Source organism: Alligator sinensis, unplaced genomic scaffold (genome assembly GCF_000455745.1).
Source record: "Alligator sinensis unplaced genomic scaffold, ASM45574v1 scaffold60_1, whole genome shotgun sequence".
NCBI classification, from domain to species: Eukaryota; Metazoa; Chordata; order Crocodylia; family Alligatoridae; genus Alligator; species Alligator sinensis.
Window position 1 is genome coordinate 1644063 of NW_005841858.1, and position 14984 is coordinate 1659046.

Consider the following 14984-nt stretch of genomic DNA (forward strand, 5'->3'; position numbering starts at 1 on the left):
TTAAATTCACTGTGGCATTTTTATATTGAAAAATCAGAAAAGATTGCCAAGGAGACCTTTACTGTCTTGTGGCTTTTTATCATTTGTGACATTAGCATCAAATAAAAATGAGTACTTAACTACACCACATAATGGGCTCTGAATGGAACTGGGCAGAAATCTTGGATCCAGATTTCAAACAAACCTCTCAGTGTTCAGGACATTTAAATTCATGGTTTGGTTTTCTCTACTATAGACATAAGAGACAGCTGTAAAGTTTGGATCCAGATTCAATTGTAGTTTCTGATAACACCTGGTCCCAAAAGTTCAGGTACACTTTTTCATTTGGTTCCCATTTATCCACATGTGTTCAACAACATTAATAAGACCTTTCTTTGTGCTTTAGCTACAGTTACAAATATATTAATTATTAATATTGTGTCTGCCTTAAACACAAATTGAATGTGTCAAATACATTGGGAAAGTTTTCAGATAATTTGAATGGATATTTCATTTTAAGCTGCTACTGAAACCCGGAATCTTGCTTCTATATGAAGTTTAATAAAAATAACATTTCCATTAAATGGAATGCCTTGTCTACATTCTTCCAGTGTCATAAACTAAATAACAGTTAGAATGAGCAATCCTTTCACGGCATAAAGACACTTCAGCAAAAACCAGATACAGTGAAATTCCTGGCTCTTTCACAACTGTTTCTACAAAGGAACCTGTAAACATCTGTTATGTTACCCAGTATCCAATCATCTAAAGTATAGCTGGATTTGGATTTCCATTTAATGAAGACAGAATAATCTAAATATTATCTTTTCATTTAGGCTAAAGCAATTAGAGAAAAGATTGGCTACCCAGATGAAATCCTGACAGATGATAATAAGCTGAATAGTGAATATCAAGAGGTAAGTATCCTTAAAGACACTGTAAAGAATGATTAAAAGCGACTTCTAAGAGGTAGATTGTGACTTAAAATACCTGTCTATGCAAAAGGCAAGAATTCTTGTGGGTGATAACTTTCTCACAAGAAGGGTAGTAAAACACTGGAACAGGTTACCCAGAGAGCTTGTTGAATCTCCATCTTCGGAAGTTTTTAAGACCTGGGTAGACAAAGCCTTGGCTGGGATGATGTGGTTGGGGATGGTCCTGCTTTGAGCAGGTGGTTGGACTAGATGACCTCCTGAGGTCCCTTCCAACCCTAATTTTCAATGATATATTTTATTGGACTATGGTTATGGTTATGTGTGTGGTTGGTGTAGACATAGGCAAGCTTTGGAGGTATCACAGTACCCGGCCTCAGGCCTTTGTCTATGCAAAGTCATGCAAAGGAGTAAGACTCCACTTCTACCTGAGCTACCTAGATCCTGAGTTCTTGTGCAAAGGAGGAAGGAGTGTGGGGAGTTGTCTGATACCCTATAATATATAGCGTAACACAGATGTTCCAGTGGAGGCTTCGGTGTAATTTGCCTGCGGCATCAGTCAAGGTATGCCAGAAAGATGGTGCATATATGCAGATCCCAATGGTGTCACACAGCATAACACTGGAACAACATAGTTTTCTGTGCTCAACAGTGGCAGCAAGGTCTGATACTTCCAAATCTGCCATAGTTTGTATTTTAACACTGACTCTGTGTCTTAGCTCTATGGAACCCAAATCAGTTTTGTCCATGTATATCAGGGTTGAATCAGTGACTTGTGTAAGTCACCAAACCTATCACCATTTTTTCAATAGCAAAATCTGGACAAAAATACCCTTCCACCTCACAGATAAATTGCAGAAATAACATATATAAAACATGTTGAGATATCAGTTAGAAAGTGTTATTTTATTGGAATTAATACTTTTGATGCAGGAAAGCACATAGAGTTATAGCACCATTTAAAATATCTTCTCAAAATAATCAAGAGACCAGATTCTGACACGCTTCCTCATATGAGATAATACCTTACCAGAGGGGGTCATTTCAATTAAGGTAATTCCAAGAGTAAGATACAACTCAGTCCAAGTAGGGCAGAATCAGGCCCTAAATCTGCAGCAGGCCATGCAGTAATGTTTCATTTTGATCTAGCCATTATATCAACTGAATGATGTGACAGAACACTGCAAACCAGGCTTAGCCTATGACTTTCAAACCCCATTCCTTCTTTCTGTAGCAATTGAATATAACTAATTACATTCTCTCTTTTTAGCTGAACTACCAAGAAGATCAGTACTTTGAGAACATCATTCAAAATTTGTTATTTAACCAAAAGAAACGTCTGAAGAAGCTCAAAGAAAATGTGGACAAGGAAGAGTATGTATTTGAAATTTTTATTTTTTCAACCACTTCATGTTTAAAGTGAGCAACAACTGGTTGCCAATTTGTACCTTCTATCATCATCTCCCCAGTTCTCTAGTGGCTGTAAAGAATCGTTACCACTTATGAGCACAGTGTCTATTTCTTCCAAGTGTGAGAGTTGGATTTTTGGGTTGGTTGTAGTGGTGTTGGTCTAAGGACATAGGCAGACAAGGTTCCTTGGATAAATGTGATATTTTTTATTAAACCAACTAAATAGTTAGAAAAATTGTTCTTTGCAAGCTTTTGGGCACAAACATAGGGAGAGACTGCTGGTGTTCTGTGTTCTCCTGGGTGGAATAGAAGCCAATATGCAAAATGCAGTTCTGTGAAAATGGCAGTGAGGATCAGAGACAATGGGAGACAAAAGGTGTGAGACAGGCAGGTAGGTATGTGTGGAGGTGGGGGCGTGGAAGGTTGACCTGTTGATAGAATGTAGCTGGTAAAATGTAGAGAGGTTATCTAGGGTTATCAGATGTCAGGCAGGTTATAATGTGCCATAAATCCAATGTCTATATTTAGTCCATTATTTTTATAGCCAGTGGATTTATGAAATGAAGTTTATAGGCTCATCTATGAAGAGTTTTTTGTAAATTCCCTTTGAGGATTAGAACTGAGATTGGAGAGAGAGTGGTTGTCTTGTGAGAAGTGTGCAGCCATAGGTAATTGGGTATCTTTGTCTCTGATAGATTTGCAGTGTGCGTTCATTCTGTTATGCAGTTGTTGTTTGGTTGCCCCTACATATGTTCCATCAGGACATTTAGTGCACTGGATGAGATGTATTGCATTTCTGGAGGTGCAGGTGTAAGATCCAGGAATGGTGATCATTCTGTTGTGGGGTGTAGTTATTGTGGGAGTGGTGGAGATGTGTTGGCAGGTTTCCATGAGTAGGATTTTCTGCACACAGGTTAATTAAACACTGTAAGCAGAGTAATAGCATTCTGACTTTTCACATGCAGCCACATGCGGGATTGAACTCTAAGTCAGGGTAGAAATTCTTAGAGACTGGTGTTCCTCCAATGTCTTTTCATGATTGTTTTTTTAAGGTTGATAAGAATTCAAGAAGGAAAAGGTGCATGAGTGTTCATCAGGATAGGAAGGATTATTACTTATTTACATAATATACAATGAAAAAACAAGAACAATTGAGAATGTATATTATTGGGTTCTTTGAGGGCTTAATCTTGTAAAGTGTAAAGGTGAGAATAACCATGAATTGCTGTCTAGAGAGACTGAAGAAATTTAATTCACTTCAGACACGTTTATCCTTGAAATACAAATCCGGTGAGAGGAACAATGCAGCCAGAGGGAGATCTGCAAGATCTGGCTATTACATAGATTGTGTAAAATAAGAAGTTGATAAAATTGATTACATATGTCAAGTTAGAGAATCATTTTAGTATAAGGAAGCTAAATTAGTGTGTAGAAGAATAGCCCTAACTAGGTATATAAGGCCTATTTTAAGCCTAAAAAGTTCCTCTGACATTTATTTAGGTAACTTAATTTAATGACATAGCATCTTACTGTTGCAGACCTGAAACAATTGATCAAGTTTTTTCTTCTGTCCAGTTGGAAATATGAATGCATTAACCTAGCTGCTAACCTTCTGCACATCTCCCTAGGCAATCCTTTTTTACACTGCTTTGTTACCCACTGGCCTTATGTAGTGTTATTGAAACTCTGCTCTTACAATACAGTGCCTCATTCCCCACTTCGATTCTCTGAACTGAGTGCAGCTCTTCTTTCACTAGGATATCCTGAAATTGAAAGCTTGAAAAAATGAAATTATAAAGCTTTTTCTGTGTCCAGCTCTTGAGAAAATGTTCAAGGCTGATGCATACCAGGATGGAAAGAACATGCATTTTGTTGAGTTGATTCAAAGATTGTGACTTAGTGGCTGATGTTTTCTCATGTCAAACCAGACCGTGGTTCCTTAAGCTCCTTGTCTGTAAGATTATACTCCATAAATAGCATAATGAGGCATGGGTAGATGTGCAACATTTACTACTCAGCTAATTAGTCTACTGCGCAGTAAATGTCTCATGTAAATGCACCCTGAATATATTTTGCTTCTGTGATGGTTCAGTATATTAAATTTTCCCAGTCATTCAAAACACAAAGTTTTCAGGCATCTTTATGACTTCGACCTCATGTAGCATAAATCCCAAATTAATGACAGACACCCTCTTTCTGCCAATCTGACTGCAGTGAATTCTTAGGCATCGCCTGCCAAAATGTCCACAATGGCTGCTTTATCGTCATCTGAAAGTATTAGAATAAAGGTATCTTCCAAGGTACTTTTCTAAATAAATCTTTTACAGTGAAATAAACCCTATGTGGACAGTACTGCTTGAGACCTCCTTAATTACTATCTTGAGGTCTTGAAATCTTACACACTTAATTGGTGTGTAAGATTTTTTCCAACCTTTGCAAGTGTGAATTTCATCCTTAGGTCTCAATACTGCAAGTTTCTTTGCACCTTTTGAAAACTGGCTCAGGCCCTAATTTAGAAAAGCATTTGGCTGCATTTCCTAAATCCCTGTTACTACTTTTCCTGGTTAAACAGGTTTGTAGAAGTGAATTTTGCTCATAAAGCAAAAGGCCAGAAATTACTATTTGGATCATTTAATCTAAGCCTCTTCATTTTGCAGGACTGTTCATTGTACCACTCTTACTGGCAGCTTTTCCAGTCTTTTTTGACTGCAGTCACTAGTCATAATATAGAAACATCCTTACTGAAGGGGTTAAACTAGGAAAGCTTCCTAAACTGACTACCCCTGAAAGGCAGCAGGAAATGTACACCTGTAAAGAAGGCAAAGATGTTTCAAGTATTTCCTGTGCAATGGGCATGGCCCTGTAAATGTGCTGAACACCCTACCCTCTGCCAGGGGAGAAGATATTGGCTTGCAGAATTCAAGAATTCTTGGCTCTGCTGCAGACAGCTGATATCCTTGTGTCTGCGTCTCCATTTCTGGAAAAAGGAGGTCATAAAAGTTTCCTCCATTCCACTCATACTTCATTAATATTTGTGATATGGGGATTACTGATGCTGAGATACTTATAAATAAAATATGTGGAACAATTATCACTACAGATGACGAGTGGATTCTCAGGATTTATAATAACTGGTCCCTTTGAAGAATAGTAAATGGAACTCAATGCTGTTGACTGACTTAAGAAAATTCTTGTTGGTTTGATTAGAAGGTTTGTTCAGGTAATGACCATAGAATCAAATTCAATCTCCACCTTCAGGCAGTTATTTTTAACAGCAGATTCTGAAAATACTGGTGTCATGAAATAAATAAGTTTTATGAATCCCAAACATTGAGGAAACATAAAAATCTACTCTGCTATCTGTCATTATTTTATAGTATACAATCTGAATTTATGAAGGCTTTTTGTGAGTTGGAAATTTTGCCTGTGAAATGTTAGTGTCAGTAAAAAGGAAATCTATCATCTCTAACTGGTTATACATGGTGAAGAGGAGGTTCTCTCTCTAATTCTGTTCCAGTGTTCAGTTAATCTTGTTGTGAAAATCTTTTTCTAACTAGATTTCTTCTGTATATTCTCTAGGTGGATAAGTGGAGCTGCTGTAGTCAATGCCTTTTATTCTGCAAGCAGAAATCAGATAGGTAAGGTTAACTAAATTCCTTTATGACATGGTTATATTTTTTAAACTGAAAGCTGAAGCATGTGCAGTAGCCTGAAGAGTGCAGAAGGCCCCAGTATGGTAGAACAAGGGAGGATCCTTGCTTAAGAAAAGGAGACTTACGGTGCAGCTGTGGGAGGGACCATTTTGTTGGGGTAATAAAATATGGTCCCAATTAATGCTGGAACGTACTTCATTTTACTTTTCTGAGTTAACCTATCCTCATTTTACAGTTTCCCTTCTTCCACAGGCTTTCAAGGTCCCCAGCTCTGGGAGAGATTCATACCTGGGTGTCCTGGTTTCAATATGGGCCCTTCAGATGGCCTGTCCCAAGGCTGGGGATTCAGTACTTTCAGTGTGGCTGGAACAATTCAACATTGTTCATCTCAAACTTTACTACCCAATGCATTTTCTTAAGTGTGGCTCTGTAATATCTTGTTGAATGTGAGACCTTTGAACCCATTCCAGTGAAACACGTCATCTGTCAAGTGACTTAAAGCTTATGTTCTTTCCAATGTTTCATTTCTATTAATACTAGTTTCCCTTGTATTGGAAAAAATAAAAGGTCAATCAGGCAGATAAGACTAAGAAAAAAATATCAGAGGGAAAGGGGAAAAAAGCAAATAACTTCAGCAATGCTTTAGGGCAGGGGTTTTCAAACTTTTTAGATCATTGTACCCACAGCGGCCGGACGTGGAGCAGTGTACCCCCAGACGCTGGGAGGGCAGGGGGGACGACACGTGGCCAGATGCCGAGTGGGGGGGGTGGCACATGCACGAATGTGTGTGACCTTCCCCCACCCCTCCGCATCCGGCTGGGCAGGTGGCACCTGCGCCACAGCGTGGGATGTTGTGTGGCAGCGCTCCATCCTCACCCACCCACCCGTACTCTCTAGGGCCGTCTCAAGTACCCTTGCTTTAGGGTATAGGGTCAGCCTATGCAGGACTCTCCATGGTTACAAATAATTTGGGAATAGCTGAGGAACCATATTTTTAAGAAATGTGAAAATGTTAGATCTGAAGAATAGAACATGGTAGTAATTCAGAAAATGTGTGAGGTTTCCCTCCTGCTTCTAACAGCAGCATAATTAACACCAATGCAGGCTCTTTCATCCTAGGATCATAAAGAACTTTAAAGATATTGGTTTAGGCCTGCAATATCCCTACAAAGTAGATTCAGTAGGTGTTATACTACGGGTTCCATTCACAGTACACAGACAGTCAACAGAGTCTATCCAGCTATGTCTCTAACTCCGCCTCTCAAAGGTATGTTTTTATACTTGTTTTATAAATGGAGAAATGGAAGCACAGGGGACTAAAGGGATTTTCTCTCAGTCACTCAGGTATTCATGACAAAGGTATAACTCACCTGACCCTAGCCAGAAGCCATGCTCCAAGGTGCTATGCATTTTTTTACTTCTTAAATGGAGGAGCTTGGGACAGAACATTCTGCTTCCTTTTATATTATATAAGAAACTATTTGCAAAGCTCCTGCAAATTTGGGAATTCCCTCTGGCTGAGGAGAAGTTCCAGTAGAAGCAGAGGTTAAACATATGTCTTTTTTCCAAACATATGCCTCTGTTACATGGAGACATGTCAGGAGTAACCAGTCAGGAAAAGGCCTGGAAGTAGCCCTCCAACTAGAGCTAACTGACACAAGTTAGAACAGTTCCATCCTGCTGTACCGTTGGTCCTGATGGCGCTGTGGCTGGACTTGGACAAAGAATTAGGGAATCATAGCTGCTTACCTAAGAAACCCTCTTCCATACTGCTGTGTCTATCTAGGTACAGCAGAGAATCTGGACCCCCATATGTATTTTGATTCAAGCCTGATTTCTACCTTTCCATCTCAGTGACACCATTCAATCTCTTGCTTCTTATGGAATTCCAAGATAGAAAGAACAGTCCCAGACAGACTCTGTTTTTCCCGATTTCTCCTGGACATACCATAGTCCATGTATAATTCTTAATATTACCTGAAAACAAATCTATACCATGTTGGCAAAAGAAATGGAACTAATCCTGCAGTCCATGCACAACAAAGAAATAAGTTGTTTATGGATAAAACTTTTTTATGGAAAATGTGTTAGTGGCATACTATGGTTTTCATTGCCAGGGATAACTGACCACTGGAAAAAAAAACCTTACACCTTCTTTTATAATCCTACTTCTGTTTTCCAAACTAAATATTCAATCAGGGTGAAAAGTGGTCTGCCAGGTATTTTCTATCCAAAGTAAAATAAAACTTAATTGAGTGTCCTTGATCATATATGCCTTGTTTCTTTTCCCATTGATTTTGAAAGTACAGACTTAGAATGAAAGAGAACTGGAATTGTAGTCATATTTTCCAAGCATGTTTCTAAATTGATGAGATTATATAAAAAGAAATTGCTTCTTCCCACTAAGAAGTTAGACCTTTTTAGATTGTCTTTAAGCAGCCCCTTGCTCTTCCAGAGCTTGAATTTTAATTAAACAGATAATACTTTGACTATAACCCTGTAAATGTGATCCCAGCTTTCTCACCATTCCCCATCTTTTATGAGAATTGCCGTCATAAGCACTAGAAGGCAATAGTTTTAATGTTGTTAGCTCTGGCACAGAGGAGGCAAGCATGATGGGAAGTGAAGGAAGGCTCCTACTGACCTACTCCTGATACAGCTGAGTGAAGGCCCATCTTCATTTGACCAGTTTGCATGAGAGCTCAAAAGCACGAGAGAACTCGGCTGTTTTCGCATTTCACCCCACACTCAAAACTTGTTTGATGCTCACTGAAGCTTTCAAACTTGTCCAGTGAATCTAAGCCCATTTCTGGCATCAAAATCATATGGAATTTGCAGTTTTGCATTGTTCTGAGTGAGTTCCATTTAGACTCATTAGTAAATTAAATATGCAGGGGTGAAGTTTAAATGTACACAGATTAACACCAAGGTAAATGATCACCCAAACATCAGGAATGCAAAACTACCACATCATGATTACGTAGCAATGAGTGTGAGAGCTCCTAAAAACATTGTTGTAACCAATGAGCAATATGAGGTAATGATAGTGTATGCCTAATTCAGACAGAAGCTGATTGACTTCACTGACCAGTTTGTGCCTGAGTAAGGAGTACAGGATGAGGTCTCTACTTTGTAAGGGTGATAAGGCCAAACAAACCTTTTGAAAGTGCATTTCAACATTCAGCATAAAAATCTGCTCACAAAGCTTTGTTTAAAATAGCTTTGCTAAGTAATGAGTGGAACAGGAATCATAATTTGGAAGGTTGAAGCTGATGACTGGAGGTTAATTTGAGCCATAAATTCTTACCTCATCCTTCAGCAATGGCATGTCGCAGGATAATTAAAGCAGCATGATCTTTAAAGTTGAGGTTTGAAGTAGATTTGTAACATACTAACACTTCCATACAGCTCTGTACCACAGTATGTTAGAATCATAGAAACTTAGGGTTGGAAGGGACCTCAGGAGGTCAACCCAACCAACCCCCTGCTCAAATCATGACCATCTATACCTAGATTATCCCAGAGAAGGCTTTGTCTAGCCAGGTCTTAAAATCCTCCAAGGATAGAGATTCCACAACTTCTCTGAGTAGCCAGTTTCAGTGCTTTACTACCCTCCTTGTGAGAGTTTTTTGTAGTATTTAACCTAAATGTTCCTTGCGACAACTTGAGATCATTGCTCCTTGTTGATCTGCACTACCACATCAGGACCTTAGGAGGCACTCTCCCTCCAACAGAATGCTCCCTAATTTGCCACAGTTGCAGGGGGAATCCTGGGCCAGACTACAAGTCTTCAGGTGGGGCTCCATAGAACCTCCTACATGCCCAGACTTCTCTTCTGGCAGAAGAGGGTAAACCCATGTCCATTCCTTTTAGGGAATATCATGGAAATGCCTGGACAAAGCCATTCCTGTAAATCTCAGAATACAGGGACTATGGCTGTGTTCTGCCCTTCTGCAGGGCTGCATAACATGTGAAGCAATACCTGCTACCTTCTCTCATCTTGCACACACACAGCTCAGCAGAGTCCAGCTCTTAGGAGACATCTACCTGGCAAAATGCACCATCATGCAGGAGTATCCGAACTAGCTCTCAATGAGCAAATTCAGGATATAGAAGTAATATAGCTGAAATAGCATGGCTCTCTGCTCAGGCTTATTAAAGTAGTAGAGCTAATTTAACTGAGCAGAGGGCCAAGCTTAAACAGTCATACTGCTTTTAGTATCCAAGCTAGCCTAGGCAGGCATCTCTGCACAGCACATCACTGAAACATATACACATCTTCTTTATGCCTGTAAACAGCTGCATATACTCTAATCATACCTCATTCCTGTACTAGGAAGTAGAGTACTTAAGTCTGGACTTTTGTTATGTGATAGCAGTCATAGAATCAATTACACTCTTAGGGCGGGGAAGATTAAAAAAACAAATCAATGAATGCAGTTTAGTATGTGAGTGGACGTGGTGGCAGAATGTTAAATAAACTGAACTGTGAAGGCCCTGAGGGCAGCAGTTTCCTGAGCTGAGCTGAGCAGGAATCTGTCAGGGAGCATGAGCTCACCAGCTAAACCTGCAGAGAGCTTTGTGCTCAATTTCTCCTGCCTATTCCCAATATAAAAATGCTATTTTAGAAAGGGAGGGTAGTCTTGTGGTTTATACATAGGGCAGCCTGCAACTCAGGAGATCTCAGTTGTAGTCCTGGATTTGGACAAGTAAAAAAAAAAATTACTAGTGCAATTCTCAAGCCATCTATGTGTAGTTCTGAGCAATAGCAGTGGCCTTCTCCCCATAGGAGTATATTCATCTGATGTGGGAAGTATCTGTAGTGATAATACATTTTTGTCATTACTCTCAATATCTCCTGAAAATAATTAGCATGGACAGTAATTAGCATTTGGACATTCTCTTTACATTAAAGGTGTAGTGATATGAGAAAATTATGGCTCATGCTCACTACAGACAGGAATTCATGACAGGAATTAATACTTTTATTCTGGGATATCATTAAAATGTGCATAATATAAGACAAGACCTACATGGAATACAAAATTGAGCAGAATTTGTGGGGGAAAGTTGAATATATATAATTCTTCATTCTCGAAGGAAAATGTCGCAATTGCATTGTGGGTTTTTGTGCCCATTCTCTTGTTAATGATCTAGAGCACCAAGCACAGAACTGGCTAAAAGGAAATCTGTAGCCCAATTCCTACATTGCCAAATATGACCTAATCACTAATGAGTATTATTTATACTTTCAGTGGGAGAGTATCTTCTTATCACTGACAATGACTCTTGGTTTGACTTGTCATAAAACTCAGTTATTCTCCTGTTAGAGTACCCTATCTCACCAGATATGTTGAGGTCTGAAGGTGATAAATGCAATTAAATGGTTAAATATAATTATTTTTTGTGTTCTGCAAAATAATAGCAGAGATCCCTGGTAAAGTCCAATTAGGACCCTGTGAACAAAAGTTTGAAGGGATGTTCTCTTTTGCCCCCACCCATCCTGCCCCATTTTTTTATTTTGCTCTTTTAGCTTAATTTCCCCTCAGTCATTTCCATATACACATTTATTTACCAGGGCTGCTATATTTGAGGCTAGAGAAAAAAGCTTGACTTCTACCCTGAAGTCCATATAAATGATTTCATAGATTTCATAGATTTCATAGACATCAGGGCTGGAAGGGACCTCGGAAGATCATCGAGTCCAGCCCCCCGCCCAAAGGGCAGGAAGTCAGCTGGGGTCATAGGATCCCAGCAAGATAAGCATCCAGTTTCATCTTGAAGGTGTTCAATGAAGGCGCTTGAACCACCTCCGGTGGCAGGCTGGATCATCGAGTCTGACCCCCTGCATAGGCAGGAAAGAGTCCTGGGTCTAGATGACCCCAGCTAGATGCATAGCCATCCTCCTCTTGAAGACCCCCAGGGTAGGGGAGAGCACCACCTCCCTTGGTCTCTCAAGCTTCTCCACATCCTTTTTGAATTGTGGAGCCCAAAACTGGACACAGTACTCCAGCTGCGGCCTCACTAAGGCCGAGTACAGGGGGAGAATGACGTCCCGGGATTTGCTTGAGAAGCATCTATGGATGCAAGCCAGCGTTTTGGTCACTTTACTAGCCGCAGCATCGCATTGTAGGCTCATGTTCATCTTGTGGTCAATGATGACCCCCAAGTCTCTTTTTTCCATAGTGCTAGCCAACATAGCACTGCCGAGCCTATAAGGATGCTGCGGGTTTTTTTTCCCAAGGTGGAGAACCTTGCATTTATCGGCGTTGAACACCATCAGATTCTCGTCCGCCCACTTGCTGAGCCTGTCCAGGTCAGCCTGGATAACCTGCCTGTCTTCTGGTGTGGATGCTTTGCCCCAAAGTTTGGTGTCATCGGCGAACTTGGCCAGTCTGCTTCTGACTCCAGTGTCCACATCATTAATGAAGATGTTGAACAGTATGGGTCCAAGGACAGAGCCTTGGGGGACCCCACTGGTCACAGGACACCACGATGAGTGACTTCCATCGATTACTACCCTCTGGGTCCGACCCCGGAGCCAGTTTTCCAGCCAGTGGATCGTGGAGGGCCCAAGGCGACAATTGGCCAGTTTCTCCAAGAGGTGATCATGGGAAACCGGATCGAAGGCTTTTTTGAAGTCAAGATATATGACATCAATCTCTTCTCCCTTGTCCAGGTGATAGGTCACCTGGTCGTAGAAGGAAATGAGATTGGTCAAGCAAGACCTACCCGCAACATACCCGTGCTGGCTATCCCTTAAGATGTTGACGTCGGCCAGTCCATTAAGGATGGCCTCTTTAATAAACTTTTCTAAGATCTTCCCCGGGATAGAAGTCAGGCTAATGGGCCTATAGTTAGCCAGATCCACTTTCCTCCCTTTCTTGAAGATAGGCACCACATTGGCCTTCTTCCAGTCTTCAGGCACTACACCAGAGCGCCAAGAGTTTTCAAATGATTCCATAATAAATGATTCCATAATAATAAAAGTTCAATTCTTGAAAGTGATCCCACATAAATGTCTTACATACTAAAGCTGTGTACATCGAAAGATAAAGCAGCACCTTGAATATTATCTTTTTTTGCAGTCTTCCCTGCTGGCATTTTGCAGCCACCTTTCTTCAGTGCATCCCAGCCCAAATCCTTGAATTATGGTGGCATTGGCATGGTCATTGGTCATGAAATCACCCATGGTTTTGATGACAACGGTAAGAGCTTCTAATACCTAAGTCTTTTTTATAGACATTCCATTACTTTTTGCATATATTTAGCTTAATCATTCCAAAGAGCAGATAAAATGAAGGTGCAGTTTCCATTTGCAAGTCCAAATCCTGTTTGGTCAAGCTTGGCGTTGGCATTCTCTGCAATGATTCCCAGGAGCAATAATCAAAGTACACCACAGATGGTACCGTAGCCTCAGTGTTATAACAGTTTTGCAGCACAAATGCTCTCCCACTACAAGGCCTTTAGATCTAGTTGTAGGTCCTTTACTCTTCCCATGGGCCACCCAAAGACGCATGGAAGTACAGAGAGTGCCTTAAGTTATAGTTAAGAATGATCGTTCCTTCCTGGCTAGAATACAGATTTCTTGACAAAAGAAAAGGGCAGTATTTATGTGATTGCTTCATTATAGGAATATTCAATCACATGAGTGTTTGCGCTTCAATATGTTTTCTTCTAACAGAGAATGTAAGTTATCCTTCTTTACTACAATTTCTTTCTTGCATGCATAATTCCATAAATGCACCATTACAGGTAGAAATTTTAATGCGAATGGGGACCTCATAGACTGGTGGACTCAAGAATCAGCACAGAATTTTAAGCAACAGTCCCAGTGTATGGTGTACCAGTATGGAAACTTTTCATGGGATCTAGCAGGTGGACAACATGTAAGTGATTCATAGTTTCTGCCTAACCCAATGGTTTTCAAACTTTTTGGCTGTGTGCTCCTTTACTTGCAAAATATCACTGCTTGTACCCCCTACACTCAATGTGTCTCTGTATCTTCACTGACATCAATACACAACAGCATCATTACTCACTACACCTTGACCAATCAGAAGCTCCATCATCATTATTTAAATGTAGGCACATACCCTTTGGTAAAGCAACATATACTCCAAAAGGTATGCATTCCCCAGTTTCAAAACCATTGATCTAACCCATGTCATTTAAAATAATCAACATGCAGGGCCTAATCTTGCAAACTAATACACATAAACAGTGTGATTGTGGTTTCAGGCCAACGTCATCCTCTCCCAAAGAAAAACTGGTGAAAGGAAACTCTTATAACCATTCTCCAAATTATCTGTCCTGGCAGGGGGCAGGATTCACCTCTTTTATAAAAATCATGGTGTGAACTGCCCTAGTTCTATTCATCTGCAGTGTCTTTGGCCCTTGAAGAGCCCTCTTCAGTTCTCTGATGGAACAGGAAAGATCAGCTCCTAGATTTTAGTTTCTTTTCCATGGAGCTGTAGATGAGGATGATGAATATACCAGTCTTAAATCATCCTATCTTCTTCTTTCCCTGGCTCATGGTCTCTTTCTATTTGCCAGCACACACCCTAGACCAGAGAGAGTGGCTTCCAAAGGGTCTGGAGAGAACTGGCAACAATACAGAAAGGAGCAGGTCATCAGATAGCAAGGTCATGATCAAGCCATGTGAGGCTGTACCCATTGTATTATATATGCCCCTCACCACGGCATCTGTGTCCTGAAAAAAGCTAGCTTCATGAGTACATACTTTGCAGGATCAGACCTTTGTCCTGTTTGTGAAAATTCAGTATAATATTAACTCACAAAAGCAGGTAATTATCTGTATTACTTTTGTTTTATGGAATATTAGCTCAGCTTATATTGAACCCAACCTGCAAAACTTCGGTTTAAAAGAAAATGGTACACAGTTAGGTCTGGGTATTTCTATCACTCCTACAAATTAAGATCTATATTGGAACCCTTTCCCTTTTACTGCTAGTCTCATTTAATCCTCTAATCAGATTTTCTTAGGTTC

The 14984-nt window shown here is 40.2% G+C and overlaps 1 protein-coding gene across 3 annotated transcripts in view; it reads left to right on the plus strand.

Annotated features, from left to right (window-relative positions):
* Positions 1-14984, plus strand: part of MME (membrane metalloendopeptidase) — a 78818-nt gene that overhangs the window by 52027 nt on the left and 11807 nt on the right. For 2 of the 3 annotated variants that reach the window (XM_006016457.3, XM_025214803.1), the window contains exons 15-19: positions 816-896; positions 2182-2285; positions 5901-5959; positions 13063-13182; positions 13730-13863. In XM_006016457.3, the coding sequence (XP_006016519.1) occupies positions 816-896; positions 2182-2285; positions 5901-5959; positions 13063-13182; positions 13730-13863 (498 nt within the window). Of the gene's footprint in view, positions 1-815; positions 897-2181; positions 2286-5900; positions 5960-6226; positions 8245-13062; positions 13183-13729; positions 13864-14984 lie in introns of those variants that run through there. The other variant, XM_025214809.1, reaches the window with a different exon arrangement.